Raw genomic sequence first — 15,121 nt, 5'->3', positions numbered from 1 at the left:
ATTACCTGGACAAGAAAGCAAAACCAATAATACAAGTCAGCAATGAATATAAAAACGGTAGATTACCATTTGGGGATTAAAGATAATTACATGTACTTTCGCCTTAAATTATGGTTTTAAAAGCCTTTTATATTTAAATAATTTCAGTTAATTCATGAATAACCTTCACCAGATTTTCCCAAATATTAGCGTTTTACACATTTGATTTTTCACTCTTCCTTTCTCTAAATATATACATTGTTATTTTTTCTAAACTGTTAGTGTAAGAGTAGGTTGCAGATATGATGCTCCTGCATAACTCTTACATAACTTTAGTATAACCATCAAAATCAGGAAATTACCACTGATCTGATATTATTTACAGAATTTTAAACAAATTTCACCTGCTGCTCCATCCATGTCCTTTATGGTAAAATGAACTTTTTTTTTTTTCTGGTTTAGAATCCAATCCAGAATCACATGGTGCATTAGATTATCATGTCTCTCTTTATTCTGCTTTTTTTTTTTTTTAATTTTTTTTCAACGTTTATTTATTTTTGGGACGAGACAGAGCATGAACGGGGGAGGGGCAGAGAGAGAGGGAGGCACAGAATCGGAAACAGGCTCCAGGCTCTGGGCCATCAGCCCAGAGCCTGACGCGGGGCTCGAACTCACGGACCGCGAGATCGTGACCTGGCTGAAGTCGGACGCTTAACCGACCGCGCCACCCAGGCGCCCCTCTTTATTCTGCTTTTAATAGCTTATTTTAGTAAAAAATTATCTAGAGATGTATAAGAAAAATTCTAAGAATTATTTAATTATCACAGTATAATTACCATTTGTCAGTGGTAGACTCTAATGCTTTTTACTCAATTTGTTCATGATGAATAGGTATAATCAAAAGAAATATTATAAAATTCATTATATGAAGAACATAGCAAATAAGTTAAATATATTATACATACATAGTAATGTTAGATTGTTTAAATTTTTAAATTGCCATTTAATAAATAATACATATAGGAAAACAAACTTGCTTGCTATTTTCTCGATAATTATAAAATATGCTTAAAATTCATATATTTATAAATTTATGTTCATCATATCACTATGCAAACAATAATTGCACTAACTTTTAGGCTTTTTACTATCATCATGAATTTTATGTAAGTACCTAATGGCTCCTGGGGTGATTTTCTATTTTTTTCTTTTTTTTTTCTTATTTTTACTTAATTTTTTAGGGGATGGTCTTACAGTTCCAACAAAATTTAGCCTATTTGAAAGGCAAGGTGAGATAAAAGCATCATTGGATAGGAAACCAAGGACTGACATTGCTGCTTTTGAAAATGGAGGTGAGTTAATTTATAACTGGTTGATTCTGAATATATCACCATATAATAAATGAGTCAAATTTCCTCTCTCATAACTAATTTTGTTTTTTCAAAATCTTTTTGACATTTCTATTGTTGGCTTTGGGTAAGACACTTGAGGCCTGGAAATGTATATAATTAATTGCTATATATGAATCCTTATTAGTAGAATGTCTGACACATGAGGTGCACTCTGTGAATATTTGTAGAATAAACGATTTTATGTTTAAACAATTGAATGGCTAGATGAATGAGACATGTTTATAAAATTGACAGATGTCTAGAAGTTAATATGCTGGATCGATGAGCCAAGTTTAAACAAGGTAAAGTCAAGCTGTGATAAACATAGTCTTGCATTTAAGTTCAAGACATTAATGGTAGATTTTCTTCAAGTCGGGAAAGACTCGACATGATACAGATTGTGAAGAAAAAAATAAGTGTTTTTGTTGTCCACAAGGTTTAAAAATTATTCAGTAATTGGTGATTGCTACCAAATAGCTCAGGTAAACTCACATTGAATTATTAGGAGTAGTATAGGAAGATCATTAAATGTGATAAATCATTTAAAGTACCCAGTGGAGTGTCTGATACATAGAAGAACGCTGCATAAATGTCAATTATTATTATACCAGTTCCACTGATTTCTGTACAGGGTAGTCCACATTTGTGTGTCATTTTTAAAAAAGGCTACTTGAAACAAATATTTTATGTTACAAAAGTGTAACTTGTATGGTGAAGAATCTGGAAATTAAGTATATAACATTTAAAACAATTATGGATGTTTATCTTGGAAAATGGAAGAACTTTAAGGAACATAAAAATTGCTTTCATATATCTGAAGATGTTATACTGAAGATAAATTATATTTATTCTGAGTACCTCTAAAGGGTGGTACAGGGTAGAAATAAAGATTTCCATATGTTAAAGGAAAATTAATTTTGTTGACTATGTGAATTTTTTTGCAATTATCTGTATGTAAGTGTATACACTGTATATTCATATACATATATATGCACATGTATTAATTTAAACATATATGATATATATAGAGATGTGGGTAGTATCACTAAGAAGTGTTTAAACAAAACTGGCAAAGGTATATTGTAGAGGATAATCCTGTATTGGAAGATACTGTTTTACAACTTTCTGCCATCATAGCCACTGACAGTAAGGTATTGTCATAGGAGGTGACTGTTATGTTCCACAGAGGATCATATTCCTTGGAGTAGATGAAAAGGAAGCTGTAACTGAAGAGAAAGAAATTACCGTGTCAAAATGTTCAAATACTAAAGGTAATGAACCATCCTATAGTTTTAATCCGTTCATAATTTGGATTGAGAAATGTAAATATAAAGCTTGACACTTGAAACCAATATAAGAGGCAAGGTCATAAATTAAAATATACACTAAATCCAGTGATTTGGAGTCAAGAGCCCTAAGGTTTCAGTCCTGGTCTGTCCCTAAGTGTTTGACCACAAGACTTCATCTCTTTTAGCTTCAGTCTCCTTATCTGAAATATTGGCCTGTTGGACTACATAATTTCTAGGAGTCTTGCTAGATCTACAGTTATTGGTTCTTTTAAATGGTAAAACCAAGTCCTTTTTAGTTTCTTTTTCCAACTTCAAATACTCTGTGTGATTGAATTTTCTTAAAAAGCTTTGTTTGTGAACACTGTGAAGAGTATTAATTTCATGATGACTTCTATGACTTCCTCATTTGGTAATTATTGCCAACTATAGTCTGTGAATAATCAAGAGATATAATAAAATCATAGTTTGTACTTCATAGTTTTGTACTCCCCTTACCATGGTTAGCAGCCCCCAGCTAGTACCTCTCTGCTAGGCAGCTCTCTTAGTCACAGACTAAAAGTTTAGCTGTCCTGTAATTAGAGGGCTTTACATATTCTGCATCCAAATGTTAAACAATTTCATCTACTGTTTTGCCCACCCTTAAATAAACATTTGAAGAATAGGTTAAGGCACTTGTGATCAAATAATTCTTATGGGAAATGATATGTAAATCTTTTCTTCTCACTCAAAGATGGAAACCTTTTGCTGAATCGGTCAAAAAAACAAAAAAATTCTAACTACAGTAATAACCGTTGCCACTCTTCACATGTGGCTGTTTAAATTTAAACTAAAATGAAATTTTTAAAAATTCAGCTCTTCAGTTGCATTAGCCATATTCCAAGTGCTCAGTATCGACATATGACTAGTGGCTATCATTTTGTACAGTACAGACTGAGAAAATTTCCATCGTTGTATAAGGCTCTATTAGACAGTCCTGCTCCAAAGCATAGAACACACGAAAGTTGTCCCACTTAAATTATTTCTGGAACCTATTTTTAAATCAGCACATATGATTTAAAATTGATAACCTTCTGATTGTTTCTTATGAAATAATTAAAAATATTGCCACAAATATATTATTTATATATTGAAGATAATGTCTGTATATCAGATATTTAATGTTTTGTTAGTGACAAATTTTGGGGACTCAATGTAGTGGTTAGGGAATTTCAGTGTTGTAAAAGTTAGTATATATATTTTAAAGAGGTATACCCATCATATAATGTTTGGAAAGTAAAATACCAACTGAAACCTTCTTTTACTAATATTGATATTTTATTTTTTAAATTTGCTTTAAAAGATAACAAGGACAGCCCTCATCCAAAGCGTTCCCTAACTACCCGACTAGTACCTACAACGCATGTATTAAATGCTACTGAGAATATCAGTATGAAGTGCAGAGAGGACCCCTCTTCAAGTGAGACATTAGCTCTATCACTTTTTGGCCTTAGATATATTTGTCTTACCATGGATTTGTTTTGCTTATTTGAAATAGAATTTTTAAAATGAAAGAAAAAAGGATGTTTTGAAAATTATTCAGGATTAAGAATTAAAAACAATATTCTTCTACTAACTCGGACAATGAATTGTGATGTAGGTCCTAGTAAATTATATACATACCCACTAGTTTAATTTAGGTATTAAAATTAATGATATACTACCTTCTTGGAAGATTCATTAGTACACCCTTTTAAATTTAACCCATAGTGGGATACATTGACAAATTTTTATTATGTGTTGGAATATTTTTCATGATTTGGCTTTACCATGCCATTCTGTATTCTGAGCTACTTCTCTTGATACAATTAAGACTCATGAATCTTCCTTCCTGTTTCCTTCCTTCTTTCCTTCCTTCCTTCCTTCCTTCTTTCATTTATTTCATTTACTGAAACTATAATGTTCTTGGATCCCAGCCAGGCATTGAAGGGAACCATGATGGTTTTACTCCTAAGAAGCTTAGTAACATTTGTTAAAAATATGGTTTCCAAATCCTAGGAGTGGGAGCTTGAGAAACATGATGGCTTACTCCTAAGAAGCTCAGTTTAGTGACATTTGTTAAAAATATGGTTTTCAAATCTTAGGAATGGGAGCTTGAGGGTAAGGGTGGAGCATGATATTTGGAGAGGAGGTGGTGAATCAGAATTCAAACTTAATGCTTAAGCTGAATTTGAGAGCTAGGGCAAAGACAGATTTAGTAGTCCACTACAGAGAGCTAATGTCATCTACATAGTGAACTTGATGTTCATTTTCTCTGTTCAATAGTGAATGTTCAGGACCTCCACACAGAGAAATAACAAAGAATGGCCTGTATACTAAATTGTTTTAAGAGTCTCTGGAGAAATGTACCTTAGAAATTCCTAGAAGATTGAGCTTGTATATAAATTTTTCAGTGTAAAAATATGCCAGTAAAAAGTGAACAATTTAGTACTATTAGCACTTACAATTCTGACTACTTAGTCTTGTTTCACCAGACTAACCTTATACTCAAATTCTTAAAGCTTAAAAGAATAAAGTAATATTCACTAAAAGTATTTTACATTAATCCACCTTCTTAAGAGGTAGATTTATGTTCAAAATAACAATTCTAAAACTACTTAAAAATAACATTATAATGAGATATATAATTATATTTGGAATATAATTTTGTATTCTTTTAAACAATCCACAAATTCTTTTTGGGGGGAAACATTTCCTCTGAGGAATGCTACATATCAAAAGTTTTCTCATCAATCAATTTTCAGGATAGGCTTTCTCTTGAGGGTGGGGTGCTTTAAAAAATAAGTCACACTTTGTTCTAGAAAGTAAAATATTAGTGTAGTGCATTTATTTTTTTCTCTTGCTTGACATGTGTATGCACAGATATGTAATTATCACCTATAGTAATTTTCAGATGAAAGCATCTCTTAAAAACCTGTAAAAATTTGTATCTTCTTCAAGTGAATGATGTCCAGCCAGTGAGGAAGCCTCATTTTAAAGGTGTGAAGAAAAGAAAATGGATTTACGATGAACCAAAGAATTTTCCTGGCCCAGGAATGCAGAGAGGTAAAGGATCTATGTATTTGATATTTCTAAATTATAATTTGAAACAAAATTAAATATAAAATAATATTTTCTACCTGAAAAACAAATTACTGTTGTGCAACATGTTATTTTACATGTCAACCCAAATCCTATAGATTTAATTCTCTTAGCACACATTGTCTTCCATAGTGCAAACATTTACCATGCAGTATGTTATTTATGGGTATGAAACCAGCTTGTTTTATCCCTCACTCCCCTCCTGCTTTCTTTCACAGCAGTACAGGCCCCAAATCCCAAAAATAAAATGAGTTACCATCGCAATAATAAAAACAGAAGTGCTGAGAATGCATCCTATATCCATGTTCAGAGAGATGCTATCAGGACTGTCTCACTGAGTGCACCTCCCCACAGCAGGCCCACGAATAGGTCCTACAATAAAGTCGATGTTAACAAGGAACCCAAACTCAACCTTTGTCCAGGTGAGACTCTTTCTTTACATGATTTACTCATGCACGTGGTTTGCAATCCCATGGAATCACCTGATGGTCCAAGTAATCGTCATCCCTATCCAACCGGTGTTCTGTTTCCAGGCCATCACTACCACCATGATGTCTTAGAGAACTAGTGGGAAGATTTCTTCCACAAGCAGGAGTGCACACGGTTTAAAGGATATGTTAGGGGGCACCTGGGTGTCTCAGTCAGTTAAGCTTCCGACTTCAGCTCAGGTCATGATCCCATGTCTCGTGGGTTTGAGCCCCATGTCAGATTCTGCTGAGAGCTTGGAGTCTGGAGCCTGCTTCAGATTCTGTCTCCATCTCTTTCTGCCCCTCCCCCACTCACACTCTGTTTCTCTCTCCCTCTCTCTCTCAAAAATAAACATTAAAAAAATTAAAAAGAAGGATATGTTAAAAAATGTGTTGGGTGCAGATGACTAGACATTGAACCTCTCTAGTGTTTTGTCTCACACCATCACACTTTGTTCCCCCTGGATAAGCTTTATTTCACTCTTGAGGATTGTTTTCAAATGGTTGACATTTTCTTGTTCCACTAACCGCATTGTTCAGTCACCACTTTCAGGTAGTGTCTTGGCTTTTCTTTAAGCCTTCATGATCGCTTTCTGAAAGGGTTAGTTTGGGGGTTAACTGCAATATTTTTTGACAACCTCTCATCTCTCCCACCATGCGCAGATTGCTTCTAAATCATTTCATCATGTAATAGGCAAAGTCATAGTATATATCAGTAAGTACAAGGCCACAAGGGAGGAAGGAACCGTATCTTTTCTTCCCGTCTCAGGTGAATTTTGCTCTTTTGAAGTTGGGTTTCAGTTTTCTCAACTTAACAAAAGGCCGCTTAATTCCCTCTAATTTTGTGTTTGTATTTTCCTGTGTTCACAGTCTAGTTAGTGGAGTTCTGGATGTTGTGTACTTTCTGAAACATAAGTAAAAATTCAGTGTCTCTCTTAGGTCCTTACTTTTATAATTTAAATAGAAGTTAGCTTTATTAAATTGTTTTTCTTCTATTTGTCTTAGAAATAAATGATATATGGGTTTATATGTAAAATAAGAATATTCTTAGGTGAAACAGTCTTAATTTTATTTATTACTATTGTTTTATTATTAAATTTATTATTTTACTGTGAGTGGATGGCTGTCTAGATCTGTGTTAAGGTGGTCACAGTTATGTTCACTATTGCTTTTGGGCCATCGGTGCAAATGTCAACACAGGAAAAAAAGCAAAGAAATTCCTGGTATTATTATGAGCCATGCTTTTAGAATCATAGCTGCATAGTAATACTTAAAAACACAAATAGAACATTGTTAGATAATCATTCAGATATAAAGTTGCCAGAGGAAATGAGGTATTTATAGACCGAGTCAGTATATAAAGGCTTTGGTTTCCTTGGGATAGTGAGTTGGTAGTACGGTAGAGCAATCACTGCCATCATGGGAGTCACTTTATGGAAGGTAAAGGGAATTGGCGGTGCCTTCCAGATCTTTTCTTTCTTCTACAAGTATTAGCAGAATTGTATGTAAAATCATGGTAAAGCAAGGCAATGAAATATTTTGATCACATCCAGATATCACAGTCCCCTTTAGCTTAGCCTCATGGGGAGAGCCTTATTTGAAGAATTGGGCAGCCAAATAATAGGGACATAACCATGTTCATTGATAACATATATGGTCTTAATAAACTCACTTGGGTTCCTAATGCCTTAGCTTTGAAATGCTAAAATAAATTACTCAGAGAATAGCTTCACCTCTGAGATGTTTATAACTTTGAGACACATTTGGAATATGATTTTAAAGTAAGAAAATATTTAATTCTGGTCTTCTTTTTTTCTCAGATAAATATATGTCAACATCATATAATGGTTCAGCCTGGCGAAAAAGGATTCCTTTTTCAAAAACATATTCAAAAACTGAAAAGATATATACAGGTAAATATTTACTAGTGATTTTAACGTATCATACAATTCTAAAAAATGAATGACAAGTTTCTAAGGTCAGGAAACATATTTTAGAAAAATTTAGAAAATTTCCATGATATTGGAGTTTAGTAGAGATCATGTAGTAGCAATTTAATTTCCTTTTTTTTATTGTGTTCTCCTTTGTGTTATCAGAAATCTTCTGAAAAACCTCTCTCCTTAGATACAAACTTAGCAGTTGCAGCAATTATGTGTTAAAATGTATCCTTTGTTAAACTGCAAAGTGAATATGTAAAACCATATCTTAACACAAAATATCAAAGCCCTACTATTATCCACCATACACAAATATTAGCTGATGCAGTCTGACAGAGCACCTAAGATGAAGTTTCCAGGCCAGGATACTCTGAGTAACTGTGGTGTCCCCCTTGTGCTCTGCTCTCTGGAAGAGTGTGGGGATCCTAGGAACCTCCCCAGGATGAAGTTTGAGGCAGACCCAACCTCAGGTGATTGTTTTTCTAAAAAGCTTAGTGGCTTCTCCGAGCTGATCTGGGACTGGCACAGCAGATTTGGAAAACCACACAGGATAAAACAGTTGCAGTTACTTTTCAGAAATTTGAATCTTTCAGAAAAAAATAGAGAGTTCCTACCTAAATCATTAGCCTAGAACTTTCAGAATCATCTGAAATCCATAAACTCTTTTACAAGAGCTTCCCAGAATGAAAACTGAACATATCCAGGTTAGAAACTGTCCACTTTCCAAAAAAACAAACAAACAAAAAAAACAAAACAAAACAAACAAACAAACAAACAACAAAAAAAGCAAAAACAAAAAAACAGCTGAGATCTTAAGTAGTATCTTAAGATACTCAAAACTCTTGACTTCAACTGTGCAATTGTTTTTCTTTTTTGGCCCAGATCTTTCAAATCATATTATACTCCAAGAGAACTCTGCTGTAGCGCTATTTAATCAGCTATATTTTCTCTTAGATTTCTGTGGGTTTTCACATGTAATTGCATTTACTTTTGGGGGAAAGGACGTGAAAAGCTGGTAAAAATCCTGGATAAAACTACACATTGTTGAGCCACATCTTTTTCTCCTGTGGTTTCCTTGTGGGTGCGATATTATTTGGAGTATTAAAGGGCATGCTCCTCATCCCCTGTCCCTATCCCAGTGACTGCTCTTGTTTCCCGGCAGCCTTCTCCTCTCCCATCCTAGGTAGTTAAACATGAATTACAGAAGGATTTGGGGGGTGGAGGGATCACATCAGAGCAAGAAACGTGTACCATCTGTGTATGGCACAGGAAAAGGGATGTGCAGGGGATGTAAGCTTATGAAACTTTTTCCCATTCAATCTGTAGAGCAAGGAGGAGGGTATGGAGAGGCAGCAAGGAACCAGGTACAGTGGGGGGCCACTTATTACATACAAGTCCCCTTCTGCTCTTCTCCCGTCACCTCCAGCTATGCCAGGGCTCAGGGACAGAAAGTCAGTGATGGATTTCCCTTTGAAGTTTATAAGAATCTGAACATAAACAGGATCTGCATTGTACGTCCCAGATGCAACCCAGGGAGAAAAGCTTTGGAGAGAATTTATCAATGTCATCTGGTGGTGGGAGTGTCTAACATGAGACAGGGCTGGAGACAGCCTCTGGAGATTCCCAAGCTCCAAGTTTGCTTGGGAGGGCATCATGTATTCTTGTGAGTTTCAAGTGAAAGTGAGTTCCCCCGGAGAGGGCCAGAGGGCTACACAAAGTCTCCTGGCTGGCACTGGAAGCATAGCGTCAAAGATGACTTCGTGGTCAGGCCCTATTAGAGGAGTGGACTCCAATCTCAAATTATTACGAGAATCTCAAAAGATTGTTCTGCCAGGGAGTGGATTATAAACCAAATTATCCACTTGTTACTTGTGATTGAAATATTGTCTGAGGGCAACCAGCAATGATACCACCTGGGAATTCGTTAGAAATGTAGTATCTCCATATCAGACATCCTGGATTAGAATCTGCATATTAACAAGTTCCCCAGGTGATTAAGAGGCACATTAAAGTTTGAGAAACCATAGGCTATGTTGTCTGGACCACCATTCACCAGCACAGGACCCAGGCCTTGTGGAGACCCAAGATTGCTGAAATAATATTCTCTTCCAAGCTGTCATAATGAAGCAAACATTGTCCCCTGTTCCAATCCTAAAAATGAGGATAAGCAGCAGAGAGGTGAGGGAGGGAGGGAAAAAAATCCTGAGGAAGAATTTCAAATCGAATGTGGTTGAAATATAAATGTGAAATGACTAAGAAATCACTGAAATTGACTAAGTTTATGTGAAAAGGACTAGATAAGTTTTCTACATCGGGCAGAATGGGGACACAGAGTCAAGAAATTAAATAGAATTATAAAAATAAAGTTTTCTTATTTACCTGAGCTTTTGACTGGGAAATTTGTAACCCCTAAACTCCTATCCTTTCCAATTGTTGTTGTGATTCTCAGACTAGAGAAAGACTAGCTTGTGTTTCTTCCCCTGCACTTCCTGCTAGGGCACAGAGGAGCGATTTCAGCATTTCCCAGTGGACAGATGGGCTGCTGGAGAGAGGAGGCAGAAAGCACAAGCTGCCACTAGTCTATTCCACTAAGGAATATCTCAGAGCCAAGGCTACAGAAGTGTAAATGGGCAAGAGGAGCCTTTTGGGAAAATGCTGTCTGATGCTATGAGGATAATGCAGTAGGAGAGAAAAATGTGTGGGAACCAAGGAGAGGAGCAAAAGGCGATTAGAGATGTCAGCCCTCCCTTGAGGCTGCATGTCCTTTCTGATCAGGATAGAGCTGGTGTGACTGGAGGTGCCTGTCTCTGTAGGATAGAACATCCATTCTGTTCATTCTGGGTGTACCAAGGTACAACCTTATATGTAGTATTGTTTCCATTCCTTTTCATCCCTCTATCCAAATGCAAAAGCTTTGGAAAGAAATGGAATTAGTTTGTATGGTGTTTTGAAAATTTATGAATTAAGACAATGAGCTTAGTTTTTGTTTTGCCTTAAGATGTATGGTAAGTAATTAGCCAAAGAAATGCAGAATGATGGTGCCCTGAAGAATGCTGAACAAGAAAATAATTGAAGGATTTTCTGTGTTTTATTATTAGAGCCAAGAAGAAATGGGAGCAAGTAAATCTGGAGGTTGAGAGAAGAGAAAAATGAGAAAAGAAAAGTGCCAGATATCATCTGATTTACAATCAAAAGTGAAAATTCAAAGAATGAGATATTCAAGTACTCCATACTATGTACTGGGTAGCCAAAGATGATAAAATGCAAATTCTGAAAATAAGATGCAGGAAGTACATTGTGCTCTTTCAAAACTGATAAAAATGCAAATTACAAACAGCTGCCTGTGTATTTATATAGGTCTGGAATTCATTCTATGTATTGCCACAAACATTTAATAAAATTTAAAAGTTTGACAATTAAAATCATTCTTTAGTTGTAAATAAACTAAGTTAGATTGCACACATTGAGAAGTGAAATTGTGCCTTTGATCTCTGTTTTGCAATATTCTTTACAGAAGAAACCTCACATTTTCTTTCTTTACTTAGATTTTAAGCTGGGCCCTCAGTGACAGTAACAGATAAAATGTAAACAAAATCAGTGAAGTCCCAGGGTTACAGTTTGGTGATGAGTATGTTAGAGGAATTCCAATAGAAATGCACTTTGATGTGTTGTAGAAAGGAAAAAAGAAGATTGTTTTTTTAGGCAGGGCAGTGCTGAACAATGTCTTTTAATTGGCAACTACAAAATCTATCTGCCGAGATGGGCTAGATTCAGATATGAAAAATAAACATTTTTCTAGTGAGAAAACAAAAATCATACAATCATATTAAAGAAAAGGACTTGTTAAAAGAAAAAAAAGTGAATTAATGAAGCGATGTCTCAAAAGTATTAGTGAGATTTTAAGGCTTTAAATAACTCTGGAAATATAAATGTTTACAAATGAAAGACATCACTTGAAAACTTATTTCCATTTCTTTTGCACTTGTTTAGAAGAATAAATTATTAATTAACTTTAAAAATCCATCTGCAAAGTAACTAAAACCAGAACTTAAAATTAAGAATTTATTCTTCAAATTTAAAGATCAGGGTGAGAGCAATATACGCAATTAACCTTTCAAAGGGTGTTTTTGTAAGTTTGTAGCATTTATACTTCTGAGTTTATTAAAGCTCAGAACTTCTCTAAGACTTTGGGACACCCTGTATTTATATTTGCATGCACCTTGTGGATATTAGTAGACTCTTGTTCAATATTTATTGTGGAGGTCATCAGAGTTTAAGCTTAGAAATATTTTAAAACATTCTATAAGGTACAATTCCAGCATGTGGAGTAGTAAGTCCTAGTTTCTAGCTTCTAATGGTGTTCTGTCTACCCACTTTCAAAAACATGGGGGTATAGTCATTTTGTTTTCACAAATAGTGTGGACAGAAATGAAAACTGTGCCAGCAAAATATCTTGGTGAGAGAGACAGGATGCAAGAGAGTAGAGTTGAAAGCCTGTCTAGACGGAGGCTGATAGGAAACATCCATAATTCCACTTAACAGATCCTCATGTCCTTCTAAAACTTCATCTAGTGCTAAAGAAGGAAGCATTCTAAGAAGGAAGTTCAAGTGTTCTTTCTCAACATACAGATTCTCAGTGTGTACCTTTATTACATGCAAAATGCTGAAGACTGGATGAGGAAAGAGAAAAATCTGAAAGAAGACTTGAATGTCACTCTCTTGAATGTGTATGTGCATTATTCCCAAACAAGCGGACATTTTTGTTACGATAAACTTTGTCTAAGAGGACCAAGTGGATACATAAACCAACCCTGTTTTTATATTTGTGATTTAGGGAAAAAGCATGACTTTAATGCAGTAAACTATTAGCCAAGAAAGAAGACAGCAAGCCCCCCAAATAAGGATAGAGGATAACAAAGATAAGTGGACCATCCAGAAATGTACTAAGCCAGTGAGAAGTTATGCCTGCTGACTCCTACACATAAAAGCAATGCATTTAAGCCTAAGTTTATGGAGCCAGCAGAAGGCAGTTGCTTTTCTGTCACATACAAAAGCTTTCAATGAATTTGATGGATGTACTATGATTCTATTCTTTTCAAAATGCATCAGTAATAAAAATAATAAAATAACATTTATTCAGTGTTTAGTATATTAGTTTTCTAGGGCTGTCACAACACAGCACCATAAACCGGGTGGTGGCTCAAATGATAGAAATTTATTGTCTCGTAATTCTGGGGCTATAAATCAAGGTGTTGGCAGCATTGATTCCTTCTGACGGGTGTAAGGGAGAATCTGTTCCTGGCCCATCTCATTGGCATTGTAGATTATATCTTCTCCTTGTGTCTCTTCATACCACTCTCCCTTGTGTGTGTGTGTGTGTGCGTGTGTGTGTGTGTGTGTTTATTCAAATTTTCTCTTTTATAAAGACATGAATCATATTAGAAACCACTCTAATGACCTCACGTTAACTTGATTACCTCTGTAAGGATCCAATTTCCATAAGAGGTCAACTTCTGAGGTAATGGTGGTAAGCACTTCAGCATATTAATTTGTGTGGGGCACATAACGATGTCTCCTGGATCTTCCCAGCATGGGGAGGTAGGTCTTAAATGACAAATCAACTCTAACATTTCCATCTCTCTAAGCCTTTGAATTCCTTCCTTTACAAGTAAACCAAGGCAGATATGGCATTTCTGGCTCACTCACTCTGGGCCCTTTTTAGTCCATACTTGAGCCAACAAACCAACCAAACTGTTGGAACCCTTTATAATTCCCCGAGTTGTGACATTAAAAGTAGAACCACTGCTTAGTGTGCCCATACCAACAAATTCATTGGAATTCAACTTCATGCTACTTTCACTATTATTCCACATCTTTAATATCCATTCCCACACATAGTCCCAGGATTTTTCTTTGTATAAATTAGCAAACTCAAATAGTTTTTTAGGAATGTATTATACATCTCCATGGGTCACACTTTATACCTCATAGTTGGTGAGGCCTGGTGGGACTTTAGTCTAATTATAGGTCTACTAGCAAAGAGTAGTGGTCAGGGTCAGTCCTGAGGGGAATCAGCATTAGTTTACATGGCAACTGCCTCAGTTAATCTCAGATGTGGGTGGTGTGGCTGCTTCTGTTGGGAATGGAGAGGCTAATTCTACTGGCAAAGATTCATCAGAGTTTAGGGGCTAACGTGTCCTCAGCTTCATGAGGGCCTTCCAACATGTCTCCATTCCAAATTTCAGGACAATGTTCTTTCCCAATCAATATCCTCACTGTAACAGTAAATAACCTGTGAGCTTGGGAGTTTAATTTGCATTGCAATTCAGTCACTCACAGGATGAGATTATAGATTTGTTTTTCAGAAATCCCAGCCCTGTGTCTATGAGAGAAAGGGGTCTTTTTATCAGGGCAGCTTTCAGATTGTTTATGTGATGTGTGAGCTAGGAATTCAAGATCCTTGCTCCTCATATGTGTTTGGCTGTGAGTATACAATGGTGATATTTTCTGTATTTCTATTGTCATATCACACCGTGCATGATCAGTGCTCTCTTTACTACTAAAATTAGAGTCATTAGCGTCTTTAAATATAATCATATTAGAGAGTCAGTTTTAGAATTCCCAGAACCAACTCAGAAAACTCACCTCTAATATGTTCCTGTAGAGCCACTCTCAGCACCAAAATCTGCATTAGGGTTCTCCAGAGAAACAGAATCAAGAGAGGAGATCTATATATAATTTATAATCTATAATTTATATAGAGAGAATAATTTTAAAGACTTGAATTACACAATATTTGAGACTTTGCAAGTCTAAAATCTGATGGGGGAGGCCAGCAGACTGGAGACTTACTGGAGTTTAAAGACAGTCTGATAGAGAATTCCTTCTTACTTGAGAAGGTCAGCCTTTTGTGCTCTTCAGGATGAGCCCCATCCATATTA

At 35.5% G+C, this 15,121-nt stretch overlaps 1 protein-coding gene across 6 annotated transcripts in view; it reads left to right on the top strand.

Annotated features, from left to right (window-relative positions):
- Nucleotides 1-11,643, top strand: part of CB4H12orf50 (chromosome B4 C12orf50 homolog) — a 42,107-nt gene extending 30,464 nt beyond the window's left edge. For 4 of the 6 annotated variants that reach the window (XM_045465242.1, XM_045465240.1, XM_045465243.1 and 1 more), the window contains 7 exons: nucleotides 1,221-1,331; nucleotides 2,534-2,641; nucleotides 3,999-4,115; nucleotides 5,636-5,740; nucleotides 5,995-6,198; nucleotides 8,064-8,156; nucleotides 11,279-11,643. In XM_045465242.1, the coding sequence (XP_045321198.1) occupies nucleotides 1,221-1,331; nucleotides 2,534-2,641; nucleotides 3,999-4,115; nucleotides 5,636-5,740; nucleotides 5,995-6,198; nucleotides 8,064-8,156; nucleotides 11,279-11,304 (764 nt within the window). In that variant the 3' untranslated portion in view covers nucleotides 11,305-11,643. The remainder of the gene's footprint in view (nucleotides 1-1,220; nucleotides 1,332-2,533; nucleotides 2,642-3,998; nucleotides 4,116-5,635; nucleotides 5,741-5,994; nucleotides 6,199-8,063; nucleotides 8,157-11,278) is intronic. The other 2 variants (XM_045465238.1, XM_045465239.1) reach the window with 2 other exon arrangements.
- Nucleotides 11,644-15,121: the final 3,478 nt, after the last annotated feature.

Source organism: Leopardus geoffroyi, chromosome B4, assembly GCF_018350155.1.
Source record: "Leopardus geoffroyi isolate Oge1 chromosome B4, O.geoffroyi_Oge1_pat1.0, whole genome shotgun sequence".
Classification (NCBI taxonomy): Eukaryota; Metazoa; Chordata; class Mammalia; order Carnivora; family Felidae; genus Leopardus; species Leopardus geoffroyi.
The sequence above is the reverse complement of the archived record's forward strand: the minus strand, read 5'-3'. Positions and strand labels throughout refer to the sequence as shown.